Source organism: Neocloeon triangulifer, unplaced genomic scaffold (genome assembly GCF_031216515.1).
Source record: "Neocloeon triangulifer isolate White Clay Creek 2 clone unplaced genomic scaffold, ASM3121651v1 ptg000009l, whole genome shotgun sequence".
In the NCBI taxonomy this organism is placed as follows: Eukaryota; Metazoa; Arthropoda; class Insecta; order Ephemeroptera; family Baetidae; genus Neocloeon; species Neocloeon triangulifer.
Window position 1 is genome coordinate 2,202,716 of NW_026775551.1, and position 23,037 is coordinate 2,225,752.

The window sequence follows — 23,037 nt, forward strand, 5'->3', positions numbered from 1 at the left end:
GCATGTTTGGTGTAAAACTGAAATCAAAAGATGACAGTTTGATAAGAGACACAATAAGCAGCGATTATTAATGAGGCTCTCGTTAACAGATGCTGATATCAATCTGTCGATTAACAATTTCTGCAGCTCTTTCGCTTTGAATATTTTAAATTAAAATGCCCCTTGCAACAAACCGCAACCGCACGCGAAACAATTAGGGGTACCTCAAGGCTCTCGCTGCGTTTCGGCAATCGCATATATTGCTTGCTTGCCATTTAAATAATGCACGCGCTATTGTTTCGAGGGGTGAGTTGGCGTGTTGGTTGGTTAACACGACGGGGGTTCGTCATCGCATTGTTCGAGTGAGCGCCAAGGTACACAGTTTGCACGCGTACGGCCCGCGGCTGAATTTCAGTCAGGCCGCAATATTGATAGTGGCGCGTATGCGGGGGCGGATTTTCCCTGCCTCTGTATTTTATATTTTATGTATTAATAAGTCCGTCGGTGGGCCGGTTTATTACCAACCCCCGCGGTGCTTGCTTGCGTGAGCGCCAGCTGCAACGCGCGCCCAGCTTCTATCAAGTATAATCGCAATTATTAATACCGCAAGAACAAGTCGGTGAGTACATGTTTATGGTGCACTTGAAGTTCTTTGTTGCTTACTGCTTTAATGTATTTGGCAAAAATTTTGAATTAAATTTTTTTTTTATCAATTTTACTTATTTCACCTCAAATAAATTTACACTTTCTTGCCAATTCGAGCCCTTAAAATTTATTTATAAAATTTCATGTTAATTTTCTACTTTGATCATCAATAAATATTAAGATCGCATTTTTTTAATGCATTAAAATTTTTGGAAATTGATTTTATCCACATATTAATTGCGATTATTACTATTTATTTGCTCAGTGTTTTGTTAAAAATATTATAAATTCATATTATAACATAATTATTAAATATTTGTTAGGACAAAACAGCGCACCAAGAGCAAAGATGATGTAGATGTCTTGTCGTGATAATTAAGATCCCTGCATCCTCTGCAGTAAGCCTTGCTGTTTGACATATATATAGTTTTTATCTTCTTTTGTCACTTATCACAAATTCTTATATGGTGGGGAAATTTCGGAAATTTTACTTGACGATTGACTTTGTAATTTCAAATGGGGAAGAGAATTGCGTGAAAATTTATCATAGTCAAATTAGTTATAGAAGTTGGTGGGGAATAGAAATAATTCTTAATTGAATAAAAGTCCAAGAAGTTAGTCAGCTCACTCTTGCATGAGATTGTTGTCGACCTTGCTCTTAGTGTTAGACTTTTTCATAATGTTCATTGCAAAAGAATTTCAGTACAGGCGATATAAGTATGGTTTTATTTGTTATTTAAAATTACGTTTCTTTTATCTTAACTCGCACTTCTTTAATTTGTAGTAAAAAAATGTGCATGTATTTTGCTTATAAGCTAAGGAAAATAGAAGAAATCAATTTTGGAATATTTAAAAACTAATTATTGTACCAACTGTGACTAACCCTGGACGTGGATGAAAGATAGTATAAATAATAGGAAAATAAAAAGATTTAAAAGATATATCTTAATTTTTAAATCTTTTTGTTGAAAAAGTAAGTAGTAGTGTTTTATTGTTTATTCTTTGGTTCTTCGCATTGGGCTGGGGCAGCTACTTCATTAAAATATTTGACATGTGGTGTTGAAAAAAATTTTTATAGCAGTTTTAATTTTTAATCTCAGACTAAAAAGGAACTAACCTTGAAATTTCACTTATTGCAAGAAATAATTTTTGGAATTGCTGTGTATAATTTTTACTAAAAATTTAGGAAAATTGAATGTGAATATTTTTAAATATTAGCTTCACTTCATTACAGATATGTGCTTTTTTGGATAATAATGCAACAACCGCAAAAAGATCGGCCCTTTTTACCTGCGAAAATGACTCTTTGCTTAAAATTCGCAATGCACCGTTACTTCACCTACCCTGAGAGCTTTCGCCAGAATTTTAGCGTCGAACAAATGGCCTCGGATGGCTTGTACCTGGCCGAAGACGGTGCGCATCTATGTTGCTACTTTTGCAACTTTAAAATACTCAAGTCCGAATGCAACGACTGGCGTCAACAGCACTCGGCCGCCGTCATTCTTCCTTGCCCAATTTTCACCGGAACCTCGCAAAACGTCCCGATGGATTTGACTCGTCTCAATTACAAGTACGAAACGCACCGGCTATTTTCCCTTCTGCAAAACTCCAATTGGCAATTTGTCACACCTTACGATTTGGCCAAAAGTGGATTTTATTACTTGGGCCTCGAGGACAGGGTCCGCTGCATTTTCTGCTGTCTGGAAGTGTCCGATTGGTGCGAAGGGGACACCCCTGACGGCGAGCACAGTCGATTCGACTCTGAATGTCGTTTTCTCAAAGACCCTTTGTCCGTGGCAAATGTAAAGATAGGCAGTGAGGAGCTCGGTCACGGCAACAACTCGATTTCGGACCATTTTGAGCCAATAAGCAAAGTGCTCGCGAGACTCGGTCCGTGGCTTCGAGTGAAAAAACAAAATCTTCCGTTATCATCTTTATCGATAAAGGAATGGAAAGAGCCAAAATACCCTGAGAACAATTGCCTCGCCGCCAGATTGGCCACTTTCAAACTCTGGCCGAAATCTTTGTCGCAAAAACCAAAGCAAATGGCTATGGCAGGATTTTTTTACGTCGGAGTCGGCGACAGGGTCTGTTGTTTCCATTGCGGCCTGGGTCTGAGCAACTGGGTTTCCGAGGAAAATCCGTACGAACAACACGTAAAATGGGAAGGCGCTTGTTGTTATCTACAAACCGTCAGTCGAGTTGATTTTATTGAAAATAAAAATTTACATTCGGAAGAAGCAGCGGCACAAGTTCAGGTCGGTGGTGTTGGGACGGTGAAATGTGGGACCTGCCGGACGCAGGTCGTGAATACTGCGGTTTTGCCATGCGGGCACCTTTGTTTGTGTGAGCAGTGTAGTGTGGAAAAGTGTCCAGTGTGCGGCGGTGAAGCTTTGGCACAATTGCGAGTGTTCTTTTAGGAGATTATCAGTATAATGATGTAAGCTTACAACAAGTAAAACAAATAAGACAATAAATAACAATATAATATTAAAAATAATTGAATTAGATTAAAGCACCATAATATGATAATTAAGCATTGCATATTATTTTACTTAAATTTCTTAATATGTCCTTCATGACGTATTAAAATAACAAATAAAAAGTTTCAATTAATTAGTTAGTATGTTTTTTTTTTATCACTCTCCTGATACAAATTTAGTTAAAAAGGTGTATTATTATACTTTATTTCATTTTTTCACTTGTTGAAGAGATAAATCAGTGGAAATAATTGAAAAATAAATAATTACTGTTTTTATTGAAAACATAAAAAAACGAAACAGATTGTAGACCTTTATTTTTATACGTAAAATTACAAAACATTATAAAATATAAATACTTTTGCTGGTCCGAATCTTAATTATTCTGGTCGCTGGATGCTTCTTGCTTGTCCTTCCCTTGGCTGAGGATATTGCACCTCTTGTTGTTCATCTTGGGTCGGAGGAATTGTGCTTGAATTTAGTTTAGTGATCACAGCATCAGAGCCGCACTTGATGTCCTCGGTGCTAATCGCTTGCAGCACACGCTTTTGACTAACACACTCCCATGTTAACCTTATGGCACGTCAGTCAAAAGCGCGTCAATATATGGAAGACAAGCAATATAGAAGACAACACAAAAATAAATTCTAAAAAATGATATCCTAAAGTCTACAATAATTTTTTTATTGGTGAGAAGATTCTATATGATCCGTAACTCCACAATTCAAATTATAATTAATATAACTTTTCTTAGGTAGCAATTTTATTTGTGCCTTACAATTAGCAAAAAAAAGTAGAGTAAAATTATTTAGACCTGTATTGAAACGTCCCGATGAAATTCTGCTATCAATTCAAGTGCAAGGTTAGACTTTTTAAAGTCGGAGTCGCGTGCATATGCCTGATAAGAAAATTGAATTAAAATAGTTTTCAAATTTTAATTTAAACAGTTCTTTTAATTAACTTTTGATGTTTTTTAACACCATACTATTTATTTTCTCTCATAAAATCTGTGCGATTGATCCGATTGTCTTAATTACGCGTTTTTCCTTTCAAGACAGTTTCAGGGTGTTAATGGTCTTAATTATGATAATAATTTAGTCAAAAACATTAGCCATAAAATTTACTGAATTTTATCATCCTTTGCTAATCAACGTTTTTACGCTTATAAATATTATATAATTTTTTTAACATTTTTTATTGTTATTAAAAACTATTTATGAAATGAAAATTTTAATTAATAATTTTTTAACGAACAATATTATTTATTATATTGGATTTTATAAATATCTGCTTTTATGTGCACTTGAGCTAATAACTTAGTTGATATGGCTTATCTAAATAATTATTATTAAATTACCAATAATACCTTCATTTAGTCCACGACTTTTGATGTGACTGTGACTGCATTTCAGAATTTTTTGCTTTCAGCAGATTTCTTCACAAGAGCAGCTGCTGTGTGCGTGCGGTGTCAGTGTCATGCTTATAAAAAAAAAAAATGTTTTTATATTAAGTTAATAAAATTTGATGAATACATAGCAAAGGCGAGCTGCAGAAAGTCTTATAAAAGGAGGTATAAGACTTTTGCGAGCCATTATCTCTTCTTTGAATAACTCAGACTCAGCTTAGCCCACTCAAGGTCTCTTACTCACTGCCGGGCCGTTCCTTTTTTCGTTGACGATTATCACTTATTATTATGCAGCCAATTTTTAAATTAATCAATAAAATAAATATAAAATTAATTGGAGTCTATTTGAAAATTTTGTACATTTAAAAATAGCGTTCACATAATGATACATTGTTACATTATATTATTTATATTTTGACATCGTCAAGCACTTCTTGAATTTAGAGCAGGACATAGCAAGTTTCGCCACACACATGCAGATAATCGCCAGGATCTATTATTAGGATGGGCAGGATTAAATAGCCAGCCACCGAGAGTTGCAATCTGCGTAATACACCAAAGTGCCATTAAAGCGGCGCCGCACCGGTTATGAAATTCCACCTTTATTGCCGCGTTATGCAATAAAGGGGTTGCTGCAACGTCCAGAAGGGTGGAGCGGCGCCCCCGCTACTCGAAGGGAAATTGGGAACAAAGCGAGGGACGCGACAAGAAACTTGGTCAGAAACACAATTATTATCTTTTGGTCGACCATTTTGGTTGACCGCAGTTAAATATTATATTTAATGATGTGTAATTGACAAGAAATGAAATTTAAACCTGTTTAAACCATCAAATCTTACACCTTGAAAAAGATTCAATATTTTCGAATTATTAAAGCGACACAAACTCCTTTCAATATCGAATTGCCGAGCGGCGAGCGCTGAGCAAAAGCAGTGCGACGTTGAAAGTGAACTTAACGAAAATTGCAAAATTTATGAATAAGAAGGATGAAAATAATAAATGGCAAATTAAAAAAAAATAAATAATTTTATTAAATATTTCATAATTTAATTTTTTTTACATTTAAAGAATAAAAAAAAAACGAAGGCAAATCATTACTTGAACTGACTTGAACCTTATGTATATTGAATAATGTGATAAAATAATTTTATATACTGATTTCGATTCATTTTCATTTAGTAGGCAAAGGAAAAAAATATTAAATGAATTCTATTAAAATGGTTCATAATTTTTTTAACTTTCATCCATATTAAAAAAAAAATTAGATTTTGATTAATCTGAATGAAAGGCGAGAAATCGTGGCTAAAATTGGTGCTCAACTCGCCAATTCTACTACATATAGCACCACACATTCTTCGATTGCAACTTAACAAAAACAAAACACTTCGTAAAATTTATAATGTTGTCACTAACACAATACAAAATTGATTGTTTTTAGAAATTTCAATACAATTTTCTGCAATTCAAGACATTGGAAATCAAAATTATTCCAACACACGTTTGCGGTATTAATTTCAGTCAAAAATTTGTTTTGTTGGTACAACATTGAAAAGTTTTTCCAGCCCGTTTCCCGCCTCCAGCTGTCCAGTGTCCAGTTCCAAGCAGCAGATGAGCAGTGTCAAAATCGGGCCCATTATGTGTGTTTCGTTCGTGCTTTCTCTCTGTAAACAAAAGACTTTTTTCCTCGAAGAATAGTGTTTACGCGCTGATATCGTCCTTCAAGACCATTGGAAGTCCTCAGGCCAGGGCTGAAGACGGGGTTTCGGGCTTCAAACGTTCCCAAAATCGACCAGAATTTTACAGAAGGTATGCACATACAATTTTAATAAGGTAAAAGTGCACTTCTGGCCCCTGCAAATTTTGATTTGGCCCCTCTTCTATTCAATGTTATTCTTATGCCAAAGGGGACAAAATTGTGACGGGGCCAGAATTGTAACTTTTATCATACGAAGATTTTTTTATACACAGGAAACTAATTACTCTACAGTATTTTACTATTCTTATTGACATAAAACACTTGTTTTGATAGCGAGGCAATACTGTTTAATAATTTCATGCCATTTAAATTCCTAGGAAGGAATGCTGAGGGACCAATTCAAGACTGCAGAAATCAAAGACAGCCCCCTAACCAGGAAAGCAAACCCCATCATCAATCAGCCAAGCTGGACATCATGGAGTTGCCCTGCTCAAGACCTTCAATAAGGTCAGTGGTTTAATTTTTTAATTTTATATAATATAAATTTATGTCACTCTTTTGCACTTGCTGGACGAACACATGCATAGGTTTCCAATGAAAAAAAACCAGACTTTGATTGCAGCTTGAATTCGATATTTCACAAATTTTTTATTTTTATTTTTGTTTTGAACAAACCAAATTTAAATTGTTAATAGTTGAAAAATTGACGGATTTCTTTTTTTCAAATTGAATTAGCAATATTATCTCAAAGGTACGCAAAAGGAAATACTCGTCTTGTTGCTTAAAAAATTTCAATCTCATCTTTCGTGAAGAGAAATTTAACAAGATGAGTAAGTACACAGCACCTATCTAAATTTCTTTTTCCACACCCTCGTGATATATTCAATTCGATTAACTGAATTTATTGTGGATTTTTTTTTTAAATTTTGTAAGAATTTATATATTTGAAATGGAGCGAACTAAATTTGACCACTAATTAAAAAAATTTAAGTAGAGATCATTTTGGAGTTGAATGATTTTACACTCATTAAATGTCAATGCATAAATTTATAACTAATTTCGCATCGATGAAAGGGTTTTAAATTTTTATAAGTAAAATGACAAAAATTTCAAATTAAATTTGTCAGTTTTTTTGTAAGCTCAATTCATGATCCTCACAAAATACTGATCCAAGGAAGTTTTTTATTTGTCAAAAATTTAAAAAAGTTTGCGAGCATGTTTTCGACCTTTTAAAAACCAGCTGATATAATTATTGCGCGGGTTAAATGTAAAAGTTAATGACGAATGAATTGGAAACAAAAAATTGGAGGCGGGATAAAAAAATATTCATCCCTTTGGATTTATGCTGGGATACCTTTTATACCGGGAGAGCTAAGCCTACTGAATCTAAAATAAATAATAAAATTTAATACATCAGTGGTAACATAAATAATGTCTTATAAATTGAGAAAAAAAATAATACAAGAATAATAAATAAGGTTGTACCAAAGTTTTTTTTATGTGTAAATACTTTTTTTAATTTTATAATTGATATCATATTTAAAGAAATTAAATTTTAAGTCTTTGCTTCGATCAACCAACTTGTCAACCCTGCAGTCAATTCTTTCCCCTTTCCTTTCAGCGGGGCGCTCAAAACGACGAAGTGCAACAGCGGAAGAAAGGAATTATTTCGAAAGAGAGACAACGGGCATGAAAGGCGATGAAATATGAGCGATATGTGCAAAAAGTTCGGCCGTCTTCAAAGAACAAAGTCTGCAGACTGTATAGATCCCCTTTTTGCTGCACAACAATGACACACCACCACACTCTCTTTCTCTAACTTTCCGGCGCGCCCTGGATACATCCCTTCAGTCTGACATTATCTCTTTCTCTCGTCGGGGTCAAAACAAATCGGACAACCCAAGAAGAAAATAAAAGAATTCAATCAAACAAATGCATCCACCCCAGCGCTTTTTGCCGCCGCCGAGCGAGGGAAACAATGGACCAAATGATATCATATCCGGCGTGTTTGGGGAATCTCTCTGGCTGTCGCATTTTGACATCGGCTCGTCAGATTTTATGTGCGGGTCGAGTGTTGCCCTCGCAAATCCGCATTGGCAAGCGAGTCGCGTTTGTCTGCCGCTGGTGCCAAAGAGCATTAGGTCTGATGGCGCTGGGACATTTTTGTTGCGAGTCGTAAGCAGAAATCAAAATTGAAACTGGAAATCGATGGAGCGATTGATGCAGCGGATTTGTAGGGTTGGTCCCTGTTCCCTGCACGAAATTGCTGTAAAGCAACAACAAAAATCTATTCAACGGAAAGGGGATTTTAGGGAGAAAACAAAATTAGATGCTAAAATGAATTTCAACATTACAGATTATTATTGCAGTCTTCAAAATAAATAAAGTCCTTCAATACAAATACAACTGAACAAATTTTGATTGCTTTAAAATCGTTTAATAATTATTTTGTAACTATGACACAATAAAATATAATGAAAGAAGGGTTTAATGAATTTAAAAAAAAAAAATACAAAAAAATGAACTAAAAGTCAGAAAATAAAATTATATTTATAAATAATATAATAAAAAAATCTCTAATATTTTGTTAAATTTTAAAAGTGCTAAAATAAAAATTGATAGGGTTCAAAGATAATAATTAAAATCAATTAATATGAGGAAATTTATGTAACTTGGTTGCAGCACACAAATGTTATATTAAAAGGCAATAACGTTAATTTTGACGGCACAAGAAAAATTAATTGTTAAATAATTCTTCGCTCCAATTAAATTGCGTTCCTATTGATCTGGAATTTGTTGCAATCAATGTATTTTTAAGGTTTGAACAACAATTATTTTTATTTATTAATATGATTTGAAATTCGGGGAAACCTATCAAACAATTTTAATTGTAAACTCCGTTTCTATCTCATAACAAATAATAGAAAAATTCCCATTTCTGGCACCTGACAGGCGCTGAATTTCTTTACATTGAAGAACAAATCCGCAGCGCTGGCCGAAGTCACGTTTGGCGTCGCCTAGTATTTTGCTGAATCGGTAAAAAAATGTCACATATATATTTTTAAACGGAGTTCATTGAAACAAAATTATCAAATAACAAAATCACTTACGAGTTGAAACGGTTTGGAAATTTTCCATCCCATTTCAATCGGACAGACTTAAAAAATGAGTTTGGAATTTAAAAAAAATTAACTAGATTTTAATTAATGAGTCAAAATAATCAAATTGTCACAAAAAAACGACTTGTTTTTATTATATTTAATCAGAAATTATTCCTATAATTTATGCCAAGCAAAATACTTAATTAGGTTGGTTTTCAGTTTCAATGACTCATCATGGTCAATGTTAAAAACTCCCACACCTTAAGTAAAGTTTTTTGTTTCTTGCAGTAAGAATTTTGAAGTTCAAAGGCGCGTATCGACGGCAACAAAGGGTGCGTTGTGGTGGTTTGCGCTCGGCCCTGAGTCGGATGCCGCCGCGGCATAAAAGCCTCTCAGAGGCGCAGGCAGGCTAATGCAAATAATGCTTTCCCGGCGCATTACGAGAGAAAAGGCACAAAGACGAGCGCGTCTTGAATTATGAATGCGCCCAAGGCTCGCACGCTTGTTTAACCCGATTAGCGAGGTGTAAGTACACACTCGTCACTCACGCCGCCTCCGGTGATCCTTTGCCACCTTTGCTAATTGTACGCTAATCCGAATGCAATTCCTTCCTGCCGATGGAATAAATTTGCTTGTTTTTCGCAAAGTGAAGCACTTAACTGCTTTTCTCGAAGCGAGGCGCCGAGAGGAAAGCGCTGATTATGCAACGAGCGTGGCACATGTTGCCAGCCGGTTGCATACATGCTGTTTCCCTCCCGGAGTGGTACAGGTGCGTCCGTCCGACAACTTGCGTCTCCACTTTGACTATTTGCATGCAAATGTACGTGGCGGATTTCGCATGCAAACGAGCTTGTTGGTCGGAAATGAGCGGGAATGCAGCAGAAATTTAATAATCTCGCAACGCCAGGTGCCGATTTCATTATTTTGGCTTTTGTGCTGATAAATTGTAAGGAAAAACACACTTCCTCTGAAATGAGAAGAACTACGCAGGGATTCATAATCTTAAAATTGACTAAGAACAACGATTTATCTAAAGATTAAATATCTTTTCATGAAAAATGACACAATTGTAATGTAACTTTGAATAATTTAATTGTTAATTCAAAAGAAAAAACATTTTATTGATTTTTGTAACATTTCTTGTCTAAATGATTTCACAGCTCATGAATTATGGACAATAAAACTCACAAAAACCCATCGAGGAAAAGCCGAATTTAAATTCTAATCACCAACAATTAAAATAAATTACCTATCTAGGCAGATCGAGCTATTCAAAATCAATGAATGAAAGGCTATATTTTTTCCGAGATTATGCTGCATACATACTTCAAGATAAAACTAACCATAAATCTGACAGACCTTTCAATTATCAACCAACTTTGTTATTCTTGCACAATTCGTGCGTGTTCGCTGTAATTATTTATGGCGCTGCTACGGAATAAATAATGATGATGATTAAAAGATCCTTCAAAACGCTCAATTAAGAGTAGAAAGACTCGCGGATAATTGAGCAATGCGTCGCAATTAAACCAATTATTATTCCATTTGGGGACGGGCGATGATTGACAGTCGGCGCGAGAGAGCGAGGCAGAGATATTAATTTGAGCAATTCTCGAGTGCCGGCATGAATCATGCTTTCGACCTATTGGTATTCACAGTCATGCACGGAGGCTTCGTGCAGAGCAATACACACGTTTGCACGAGAGCAAGTTGTGTGTTTTGTGTCAATATGCAGTACAAGAGCATCCGAGCACCCAGTTATGGAAGGGAAGACCGCGATCCAAATCGCACTCCACGAATAACGTTTATCAAATTGTTCTAATAATTATGTACAACAAACTAGGATTGTATTTATAGAGAATATAAAAATATTATTAAAAATGTATACATTTCAATGACAATGAGATTTAAAAATACAAAGAGGAAATATGTAAATTTTAAATAAACATTTCTGCATTTTGACTTTTTTAAATTCATTTTATTATTTATAAATTTATTTCAAAGTATAATGAAGAATTTTACTTTCTACTTCAGTATTTTATTTTCAAATTCTATAGAAATTCAAACTTGAAGACGCAAAGAAACTTAGCCTTGGGTTCCCCTTTGAATGCGAGTAATCACTCCATGCCATCGTCGACGAGTTGCTCGCTCTCTATTAGCATTGCTTCAATTGAACATGCACATGTCGTACGTACATTAACTTAGAAGAGAAGTGCAACAGTAGCATTTACAGCACACTCGCGATTGGGAGAATTGAACGGGACCAAAGAAACAGTTTGTTGAATTATTATTCCGACTCGCATCGGATCAGAGAAAGTACAGAGGGGAGCGCGCAAAATTAATTCAAAGTGGAAAGTGCTTGTCAGCTTGAGAAAAATTTTCGTCGCAGTGGGGTGGGATAATAATTGGCTTTGTTCAGATTTTGCACTCTCACCGCCTCAAGCAAAAGGAAAAGCATATTGCATTAAAAAAGTAAATTATAAATTTAATGTAGTTTTATTTTATAATATTTAAATTCCACATTAATTACAATAATAATGGTTTTAAAGAACAGAACAAACTGATAGAAACCATTTTCTTTTCATTTGGTTTATTTAATAAAGTAATAAACAAAAAGGTTTTAAACGATATGAAATATTTTGAACCAATTTTCTTTAACGTAAGGCACAGCATGATTTTTAATAAAAATTTGCTAAAATTAATAATATTGACATGAATAGGTAAACCATTTTCTGCACCGGTAAACCATTTTCTACACCTTAAATCAATAATTTTTTTGTTTGGTTGAAAAAAAAACACTAAGCGGCCGTTTTTGCTGATGATTGATCCTTCTTCAATTTTCGTCATCACAAGAACAGACCAACTTTGAGCAGACAAAAAAAGAACGGCCAAACTTCCCTCTGTCAAAAACTGGCGCTCGTCATTGCGCCGTAAAAAGGCACCTTTTGCCGACGGGAAAAAAACTTGGGCCACTCATTATTCCGTCTTTTCCTGGCCGCAGAACAAAAGGCGGAGGGAGCCGCGTCGAGAGTTAAAAAATGTGCAGGCACCTGCGATTGGCATCCCCTCTTGGAAATAATGTTTTCCTAATTCCACGTCCGGAGCGCGCTATTTATCGGCTTTTAATGCACTCGGTGTAAATAACGCATTGATTTATTCGACGGGTCTGCAGGACGAAAAAATTGCTGAATGTTAAATGGCTCATCAAAAATTTGCGCCGCCGTCGCTGAATAAGCCCGAGATGAGGCGGGCAAAAATTTTATAGCTTAGTCAGCAGCACGCTAAATGATATGGGGCACACAAAGGGAAAAAAGCGAAGGAAAATCGGGCAAAAAGTGCTGCCGCCGAGCTAGATCGCATTTCCTCGCCCGCCTCTTTTCTCTTATTCGCAATGCGCACTGTGATTTGATAATGATTTCCATTGAATAAGTAGGGAAGCCCAGACTTCATTGTCAAACGAATTGATGCTTAAAAAGTAATGGTTTGAATTGATAAAAAAGTCATTTTTTCAAAAGCTTCGTAATAGAGTGGAATTCATTTTTTGTGTGGTATTGTGAATAAAATTTATGGTACAATATTTATCTGCATCTAAATACCGGCACAAAAATACCATTGTTTTATAAAATTCATCAAGGAATTGCTGCTTACTTAAAAAAATATTCCAAATCGTTGTTTTAGTAAAACCAAGTAAAACTTCATAAAAATAAAATTACAGTCATTATTGCTCTGATATTCGTTTATTTAATTTTTATGCATTGTAATATTATAATAGATAGCTCCAATGAACTTTTTTAAATTATCTCAAATTAGATTCCCTGAATGATAAGATTTGTAATCTATCAAACACATAAGGTCATTTGTTAACAGCAATCAAATAAATAAAAATTTTCCAACAATGTAATATTGGATTTTTTATTATAATTAAAATTAATTTATGTTATTTTTATAAATTAAAACAATGAATTTAATAACCTTTATTATTTAAAAATTACAATATATAAATTAAATGTTAAAAAATTGTCTCTTTTAAATAAAATATTATTAAAGTAATAATATAAATAATTAAAACTAAAATGCCATCAACAACCTTTTACTGTTTTCAATTTATGAAATGAAATCCACCGTGCCAAAATGTTGGGCGTCCCTGGGAACGCAGTGTGCAAATCATCTGCAAACGGGCCTCTCAATAATCCGGCACTGAGCAAAGCTATTCGCAGCACGCGAAGAAAAGAATTGGTCGATGGTGCTCTTTGCCCCATCAATGTTGCAGGTCTGAATGCTGATGTCGGCATTGCGCACCGCCGAATCCGAGCCGAGATTTGAATAAAACAAAAGGTCTGATGGATCGCTAATCCCTTTCCGTCAGCGCCAACTCGGCACTGATGTAGCAGGTGCTCGGCGGCTTATACGCGTTTTAGTCGCGACGGAATATTCATCAGGCCTTTTGCTTCGTTTAATCCACCTCCGTGCCACACGATGCGATGAATTGCAATCGGCTCCGAGATTACGTCGTGTGACGGTCGCTCAAGTGCCGGCGAATCGCAAATAGAGAGTATATTATGATTTGCAAGTGCTTGTTCCAGCTGGAGAGCTCGGCAAACACAAACGCCACGTTTTTCCACGCTTGATATACAGAACACACACATTCGAAACTATATGTTTGTCTGCTGCTCTGATATCAATCGCGGCCGGCGAGAGAGGGTTGAGGGTTGGTTGGGCTTTGCTGAATAAACAACAAACCGCTTTTAGCCCACAGAGGTGCAATGACCATCAATCAGACTGGCATTTATATTTTAATAAAAAATTTACGCTAGAAAATCTCCATAGACTACTGGATTTTTAGTTTCCTATATCGTAATTAATTTTTATTTTGAATTTTAAATGTATTTGAATGGAGAAATAAATAAATCAGGTTTATCAACAATTATATTAATAATTTACATCGTCAAAAAAGTTTAAAAAGTTCAAAAATTTAAGTTAAAACTAGTTATTTTTATTGCTTATTGTAAGCGGTGTTGTTTTGCAAAGAATAATATGTACACCAGTTTTTTCATCTTTAATCATTCTAAAAAAATTTGAAGTTTTAAGCAATATTTCAATAAAGTAATGCAAAATTATGTTTTTTTTTTAAATCGCCTAAAAGCAGGGGTTTTCAATTGTTTGAATCTGCATAATTTCAATTATTAAAGTCTGATTTTGAACTGGAATTACGAATTTTGTTTTAATTTCATTAGGAACTGTTCAGTTAAGAGATGACCTTGAATTTAGTCTCATTTAGGAACATTACTCTGCCAAATAAGTTTTCCATTAATATTCACAACGTTTCGTGGCACTCTCTAAATTTTGCATGAACTTTGCGCAGCACAAAACACTAAAATGCCGTACAAAAGTTTCCGCGTCTTGCACTTACAGCCGCCGTGAGCGTTTTGAATTTAATAAAGCGGAGTCGTGAAATAAACGCTAAATTGCAGAAATCTTTTGCCTTTTGACTTTCCGACCATTTAAATAACCAAATAAACTTTGAGAAACGTCTCCTCAAAGGGCCACGTAATTTTCCCGCGAAAAGAATAAGACGAGCCTGAGAAAGAGCGAGCGCATAAAACCACCATTAAGTAAATCTTGTTTGCATTTTACATTTCGCCCTAGGCAAAAAGCTGTCTTGTCTCTCCCCTCACAGCCGCGTGTTCGAGGCTTTCCGCCGAGTGCTAAGAGAAGTGCTAAAGTTCTTGTCGAAAGAAGAAGGCAAAAAGCAAGTTTGCTTCTTTTCAACTCGCCGAGTGCGACAAACTCGACAAGTGTGAATTTTAATTTTTCCTGCTTTCTCTCTCTCTCGCTTGTGCCGTCGAAAAGCGAGAGAGGGAAAGAGCTTCCTTTTCTCATAAAACGCCAGAGATGTGAGCGTATTCAGATGATTTTATAATTCAGATAAAAAGAAAGTTTCCAGCGGAACAAAGGGCGCGCCTCAGAACACAGAGTCGGGGAGCGAAAATTCCGCGCGGCCACCATTTAGCTGCTGCTGCTCGTGATATATTTCAAAATTTATTTCCCGACTTTTTGCCGTAATAAAAAGTTTGCATCCAAAGGAATTCAAATCTGTGAGTGCAGAAAGGGCGGGGGAGCGCGAGGGCTGCATTCCGACATGATTTCGTCGGGGCTGCGCGTTTCTCGTAAAAGGTCCCGACAATAAAGCACAGCAGACTGCATTGTTCCCTCAAAGGCAAGGGGTGCGCGCGGCGGCAATAACTCAATAACACCCACAACATGTTTCACTTGCATTGTTTAATGCAATAAGGGTCGCGAATAATCACACAATAGAGAGCGAAGCAAAGTTATTAATTGCCGTTGCGACCGGGAAACTAGATTTTTGAATGTGAATGAAATTCAACGGCACGGTGCAGTTTAAACACAATTCTTGAGCTATCACGATGCTGTGGTTAAGAGGAAATTTAATGCATAGCTTGCGGTTGATTCAATTGATTTGCTCCAGCCTGCAAGACTTTGAAATAATCAGGCTTCAAACGGCTCAAAATCGCAGTCGTTAAATTATCTTCATCTATAATTTTTGCAATTTAAAAATTATCCCTCTTATTAATTATAACAAATTAAGTAATTTTATAAAACCAAATAATTACACTCTGCTCGTACTAAATTATTAATTGTTCGTTTAATATAATTGAAAATTAAGGTTCAATGAGTATTTAATACACATGCTAATGAGCACACCTAGAAAATATTTCTTCAGGTGGTATAAGAAATAATAAGGAAATTTCTTAAACTATTGCAAATCAATCTATTGCCTTTTGCAGTAATTTTTGCCAGTTTATTGTTTAGTCCATGTAATGTTGATTGATATTGAAGGAAATATGAATCGAGTAAATTATCAAATAACTCAAGAAGACCAAGCATGTAACATTGAGAAGTTTTAGTTACATAGAGAAAGGTGGGATAGTAATTATTTAAAATAATTTTGTTTATATTTTAATGTTTATTAAATAAAACAATTCATTAAAAAACTCTTTTTATATTAAATGCAATCAATAAATTAATTATTTATTAAATAATTTTATTATAATATAATTATGTAAATTTAATTTATATTAAACAATAATATTATCAAAAAATTAATTTGAAATAATTTCATTAATTAAATTATATTTAAACAACATTATCAAATTCTTTTGTATGGCATGATTAATTATGTAATTTTGAAATCCCTCTTTGAAGTGTTTGGCTCTCTCACTAACTCTTTTCTTTTTCAAAAAACCGCATCTGCCGCGCATAATGCACCTTCCGCCCGCCGATTCTGAAACTTTTGAGTTGGGGCAGCACACATTAGTCGACGGTAAGCAACCCTTGCTTGCTCTCGCAGCAGCCGGCCTGCTGGCGCTCTCAGTACACACAATAATGCGCGCAGAGTCGCGAGTGGAAATTTCACAATACAAAGCCGACGAACCGCTTGTTTAATTTGAGCTCTCAACTTGCTGGCAAATCGATTTAAACCGATTACATTCGGCTGGATGTGATTATGTACTTGTGGGTTCGAAGCAGCATGATGAGATGATAACTGAATCTCATTACGGCTGAAAGCAACTCTCTCGTCTGTACTTTGAGTCTCTGATTGAAATGAAAATGAGATGGATGCAAGTCAGCTTGAAATTAATTTCCTCCGCTGATTGTGAGCTTCAATATTGGATTGTTGCAAATCCCAAAATTGGTGTGGAGAGAGAGAAACTCTGCTCGCTTGTTCAAGCTTAGGTTAGAAACGACAAATTTCATAATGGGAATAGTAAAAAATATTGCGTTAAAATGAAGATATTTTTTAATTATTTCAAGGATACTTTTATATTCAATTTAATAATTATGTTTATTAAATAAATGTATGCATTTTATAAATTTTTTTTATAAAAAATTTATAAAAAATTTAATTATTTTTTGCAGAAATATGTTTGTAAAGCAAATTTTACAATGAATTTAGGGGGAACTGACTTTAATGCAACCACATCCAGAGCATCCCTCTTTGTCCGATTCAGATCCACCGCATGTCACTGTCTTTCAAAGCAGTCGCAAAGTCATCAAAACCCACTCTGTCTGCGTGTCAATTGAAAAAAATCCAATCCAGTCTCACACCCTATTCATCCCCCAACCCCCGTGGGTTCTTTATATGCACCCGCCCTCGAGTCGAACACGGCGATGCACTGCTAAAAATAACAAGTCTGTGGCTGCGAATTAATTTGTCCGAGAAATGAATACAAAAGTTTCGCACCCTCGTGCTCGGTACAGTCGTCGTTATTATCGCAGCATCTGAAATAATAATAATAATTGTTAGTTGGTGACAAATCGTGCACCCCGCTCGCGCCAACCCCTAATGAGGAGTGACGTCACTCGAGGCACGACCTGCCGTCGCGTGTCCTCTTGACTGTGTTGTTCGCTGCGCAAATGAGCATCTGAGTCCTTCCTAATGAGCAGCACAAACTTCTGACACTTTAAAACTGTCAACTCGGCTCCACGCTGAGCTGCTCAGGGTAAATGAGGACTGCACAGCAGGACTAGAAGCTTAAAAAAAAAATGAAAATTTAATTATTAAGTTAAAACTTTCAACTAATTTACAAATCCTATTTTTATGTAATTGACTATTTAGTCCGGTTAAACGCAGAGATTTATTTTATAAATAGAAAAAACTACCAAAAATACGGAAAATTATATTATGATATTTAAAAAAACTCCTGTAATTTTTTTAAATTATTTTATCAATTCAAATAAGAAAAGTCATAAGGTGGATATTATTTGATATAATTTTTATGAATATTTGTTAATATTATGATTTTTTTTTTATAGTTTTTAAATACTTGAAAGTGAGTTTTTATCTGATTGCAGCTGCTGTATTATAACCGTTCCCCTCTTTATCGCAAGTAAACACCCCGCATCATCTTTCACCTGCACACTTTAAAAGCAGTTCAAGCGTGGCGAATATTTGATAATAATATTCAAAATTTTACCCACAATGCGTCTGACAGGCCATACGTTTTTGCAATCCAGGCGCGGATTTTACAGCCCTTCGCAGACCTCGGCACTACTCAAAAGCAGATGAGGTGGTTTTGCGTTTGACATACGCAGTGCAAGACTAGGATGAGAGCAAAGGGAATTCTGCATAATTATTGTCCCCCGTCACTCCCCTCGCTGCCCTGTACACTCGCATTTGCATGCTAAAATCTTTTTTAATTAACGGTGGCCGGGGACACTTCTTCTCTCTCTCTCTCGTCGTGATTAATCACCGGGGCCTAATTAAATATGGATTTCGGTGGCCGCAGCTCGACACTTTTTCTCGGTGCTTTCGCGTAATTACTGCTACTGACGAGACCGTGATAATGGACTTGATATTAAATTCGCGGCACTCTGCGTCGAGAATATTAATGAAATCACCACACATGCCAGCTTGGCGAAGGGGCAATTAATAATCGATCCGTTATGCCGCAATTAAGCAAGCCAGCGGTAATAAAACATGCAGCTTCCCCAAAGCACAAACTTCGCACATTAAACCCATACAAAGTAAAGCAGTTTAGAGAGTTTGCCACTTTGAACAAGCTGCAATGTCGCGAAATAAATGTAAGTTCAGCGATTATAATTGAGTTATTTTGTCTGTTTTATTTGAAAATTATTATATTTTTATGAAATTCTTATATAATATTTATAAGTTAAAATTGCCGAAAGCAAAGAACGCTTAATAATTATTCAAATATTGCATTAATGGCATCATTTTATGAAGTGTAAAACTGAATTATTACTCTAATATTTCTTTGCTCTTTTCGATTTGATCAAAATATTGTGCAACAAATCAATAAGAATTTAAACTAGATTTATTGACGCCTTTATGAATTTTTTAAAATAAAACATAGAGAAAATAATTATTACTCTATAGAAAAAAAAAAAATTATGATATTTGAAGAGACATACGGTTTTGATTTTTTTCCTTGGGTGTAAAGAGTTCGTTTAGGAAAAGAAAAAATGTTAAACGTTGGAGATAATTTAGATTTTATTCAATTTTGAATGATATGGAGCTATGTAATGACATTAATGGCTTATTTACAAAATAATGCAAAACTTTTTTTACAGTAAGATTCAATTTTTGTATTTTTACAATTTTATTTTCGACTATTTATGCATGTTTATATTATCATAGAGTCTTGGTCTTGGTTCGAAAATTAATTTTTATAATTTATTTGTTCTTAACTTCAATGCTTGAGCTTATTTATATAATAATTTGTTTCCTGTTGAATACCAATAAATATCATAAATTCATGTAAACTTCATAATTAATTCTTACATAAAACATTGTAGTAATACAATATAAAAGTAAAAAATAAATTAAATTGTAAATACAGATTATTATTATTATTATTCTTTATTGACTTATGAGACGTCGCCACGATGGAATTACTCAATACTAAATAATATTATACTTATAACAAATTTAATTAATTAAAATTTTTATTAATTCTTTTTTAATTTTAATGCGATTTTATATTATAAATTGTTTATACCATTTGTTAACACAATAATACAGTTAATTTAAATTAAAAAAAAAAAAATAAATATGAAAAAAATTACCAATAATAAATTATAATGTAAGGAACGAATCGTACTGGAGTAAACGCTCCTCTTTTACTTTCATTTAACGAGATTTTAATATGCACGCCGCGCAATGTCCACGGGGAGCGATAAACTTGGCTGACTTTCTGATGAAAAACCTAATTAGAGCCGCCTGCTTCCGTAGCGGCCTTTCTCTGCTTGGGCTGCGATTTCATTGCAGGCTACGAGAGGCCTTTCTTAATTAGGGGTGCCGGCGCGTCTTTATCAGCACCAGGTGAGCGCGACGAAGACAAAAATCGACGAGCGCGTAATTAAATCTGCGACTCCCGCTGGGACGGAGCGAATGGTTAGTCTAGCAGCAAATTGGAGGAGTTTTAAAGAAGTTCCCTGAGAACGCCAGTTTCCCTGAAGGAAAATAAGTAAAGAGCGAATTTCTTGTTAGATTCTGCAACTTGACGCACACCTGCGTCCGAGTGGTTGCATACCCTCGAAGGAAAATAAATAATAGCTCCTAAATAGGCTCAAAATAAAAAAAAGTTCATTTCCTTCTCGTTAATTATTAAATATCAGTAAGCATTTATCAACTCAGGATTCTTTAAAAACAGTAGTTCATGAAATTAAAATAATTTAAATTAAATTTTTACAAGAAGAATTATTATAAATTTATATATAGAAATTGTGATTAAGAAAATATTTTTTTCGGATCATTTTCTTGAATAATAAAGTCAGTGCGTGGATTTTGAAAAATTTATGAAATTCCTCAAGCTTTTTTATTGAGAATAAGAATAGGGTCTTTGGCGTTCCTCCTTATTATGAAAAGATGAAGACGCAGTTCCCCTGGTGGGATCTGCATCTGACTCTGATAGAAAAGGCATTGATAAATCGAATTGCGGTCGCACCAGCGCGCGATTTAATAAAATTGCAAATAGCCGAAAATTCTTCTAGCACAAACCCCTTGTTCTTCTCGCCACCAGCAGAGCGGGGGCTCGAATAAGAAATTGGAATTACGCTCCCCCGGTCGGCACACATTGCTTCAAGTGCCTGCCTGCGTGGTTTTTAAGTATGCCACTCACCACCGGCAGCAGCGGCTCTGCGGAGTAATAATAAAAACCTGCCTGTCATATTTCTCCCCCGACTCCTTTGGTCTTCCTCATGGCCCGAGGACAGCAATTAAAAGAGCTTTGTGCATCGCGCTCCTCAATGGGTGCATCTCTTGCTCGGCGTTTTTTGCTCGCCTTTCATCTCGACCGATTCGCATACAAAATACATGTCGGGAAATTCGTCCCCTCGCATATATCACGGACCGTTTCATTTTGCTGATGTTTCGCCGGCATAAGCAAGAGACGTGACGAGTGCTGAGAACTTCTGACTGAATGACATGTGCACGTGCGTTTTGACTTTTGAAGTAGAACGAAATAAAAGGCAGTGTTACTCATAGAGGGATTTTACTTTTTGTTATTATGGGAGGAAACTTCAAAAGTAATTAGGTTAATTGGCATTAATTGGCAGCAACCAAGTTAATCTCATTGGTGTTTTTTTTAAAAAGAAAAGAATAATAGTTAAAGTTATATTTTGTATTCAATATATTTTAAGATTCAAAATGTTAAGTAAGTTATCTTTTTCATGATTCTTCAATTATTTTCTCTAATTTCATTTCTTTAAATGTCAAGTAATTGACGTTTAGTAAAATAAAACGACGAGACGTCTCAATTATTGCCTCTACCAAGCATAAAATTAAACACTTAAAAAAACTCTCATTTTGCTATACCTTATGTTATTCTTGCATCATGAAATTTATAATATTAATGTGCTTATTTTGAAATTTATATTATCATCTGGTAGTAAAGAAGGATTTTTCACCTACTTAATTACCCCTTTTATATCAGTCTAACCTTTAATGCCTCATTACTTTTGAATCACGCACTTTTGAGCCTCTCGAAAAAAGCTCACCATTCTGACATTTTCCTCTCTGAAAGAACAGGAGGCAAAAAGAAGCCTTTGCAAAGGACCTTTAAACGGCCCGTTATTCTATATACACGGCGCTAAGTGGAAAATGATTTTCCCCTCGGTGAAGTATCGCGGCCGGAACGAGAAAATTCCTGGCCGTCGCTTTGCAGCAGAGAGAATTTTCGTCGCTGGAAAATAAACGTCATGCACGAGGGAGTGATCACAATATCAGAGAAAGAGAGACGCAAGGGTGGCTCCGGCTGACTGGGCGGGTGGTGACATCCCTTTGAGCGGCCGGTGACGCGGAAACTTTCCACGCACGCGGAATTCAAAAGCAATAACTCGCATTCATGAGCTGGATTAAAAGGGAAATTTAATTCTGTTTGACAAAAAAATATCCTCCGCTGCCGAGCCGAAACGATGGAGGTGGTTTTTTTTTTATTTTTTGTTGGAAGCTGATCGAAATTGGATTTTTATTAAAATGATCTGCCAAGTTAGATTTCCTTTTTATTCAAATTTGGGAAAGGTTTTTGAAAATAAATAAATATTTCTCTGATTAAATTGTAAATGTAAAAGGTTTTGTTACGGTGATGAAAATTTTAAACTTTTAATGATGTGAAATGCAACTTTTATTAAACGTTTTAGGGGCAGGTAAGACGATGCTCGAGTCGATTCACCGGCTTTGGAATCCGGCCGTAATTACTCGCTTACCAAATGCGTCGCGCACCGAGTTATAATATTTGAGGACTAATTGAAAGTTGGGCGCAAGTTTCGGAGCCGCAGCCACCGCACCAACTGAAGGCAAAGTTGGTTGACTGCCTCGCTTGTCTTTCCGCTGCAAACTTGGCATCTCCCTGGAGAGAGAGCGAGGTGCGTTCCAAGTTTCATTAGCAACAAGTTCATTAGCATCGAGAAGGATGGTTGACAAATAATTCGGATGATTTGAATGTCAAAACACGACGACGAAGGCGGCCCCCGGTGGGATTCCTCAGGCCGGCTTCATCTCTTGCCTTCATTTGCCTAATCAGGTTCAATTTGCACGCACTTGACAAACTGCTATTACTCTCGAGTCGGATTAGCCGTCGCCGAGCGTTTCTTCACAGTTAATTAATGAATGTTGATTAGATCTTGGAATTATTCTCCAAGGATTAAAACTTGATCAAACTTTGCTTAAGCCGGTGGCGTCACTGGACTGTC

General features: G+C 35.5%; 2 protein-coding genes across 5 annotated transcripts in view; both read left to right on the plus strand.

Annotated features, from left to right (window-relative positions):
* Positions 1 to 187: 187 nt before the first annotated feature.
* Positions 188 to 3,139, plus strand: LOC132195305 (baculoviral IAP repeat-containing protein 7-B-like). Of its 4 annotated transcripts, XM_059617221.1 has the most exons (3): positions 188 to 598; positions 948 to 1,022; positions 1,859 to 3,139. In XM_059617221.1, the coding sequence occupies exon 3, from the start codon at positions 1,881 to 1,883 to the stop codon at positions 3,042 to 3,044; it is 1,164 nt and encodes a 387-aa protein (XP_059473204.1). In that variant the 5' UTR covers positions 188 to 598; positions 948 to 1,022; positions 1,859 to 1,880; the 3' UTR covers positions 3,045 to 3,139. The 4 variants fall into 4 exon arrangements, with proteins under 4 accessions (XP_059473204.1, XP_059473205.1, XP_059473206.1 ...); XM_059617222.1 differs by lacking the exon at positions 948 to 1,022; XM_059617223.1 differs by lacking the exon at positions 948 to 1,022 and having other exon boundaries at positions 188 to 353.
* A 3,001-nt stretch (positions 3,140 to 6,140) lies between these two features.
* The window catches only part of LOC132195242 (netrin receptor UNC5B), a 179,788-nt gene continuing 162,891 nt past the window's right edge, over positions 6,141 to 23,037 (plus strand). Inside the window, exons 1-2 of the mRNA XM_059617106.1 lie at positions 6,141 to 6,315; positions 6,583 to 6,712. The gene's annotated coding sequence lies outside the window, so the exon portion shown is untranslated. The remainder of the gene's footprint in view (positions 6,316 to 6,582; positions 6,713 to 23,037) is intronic.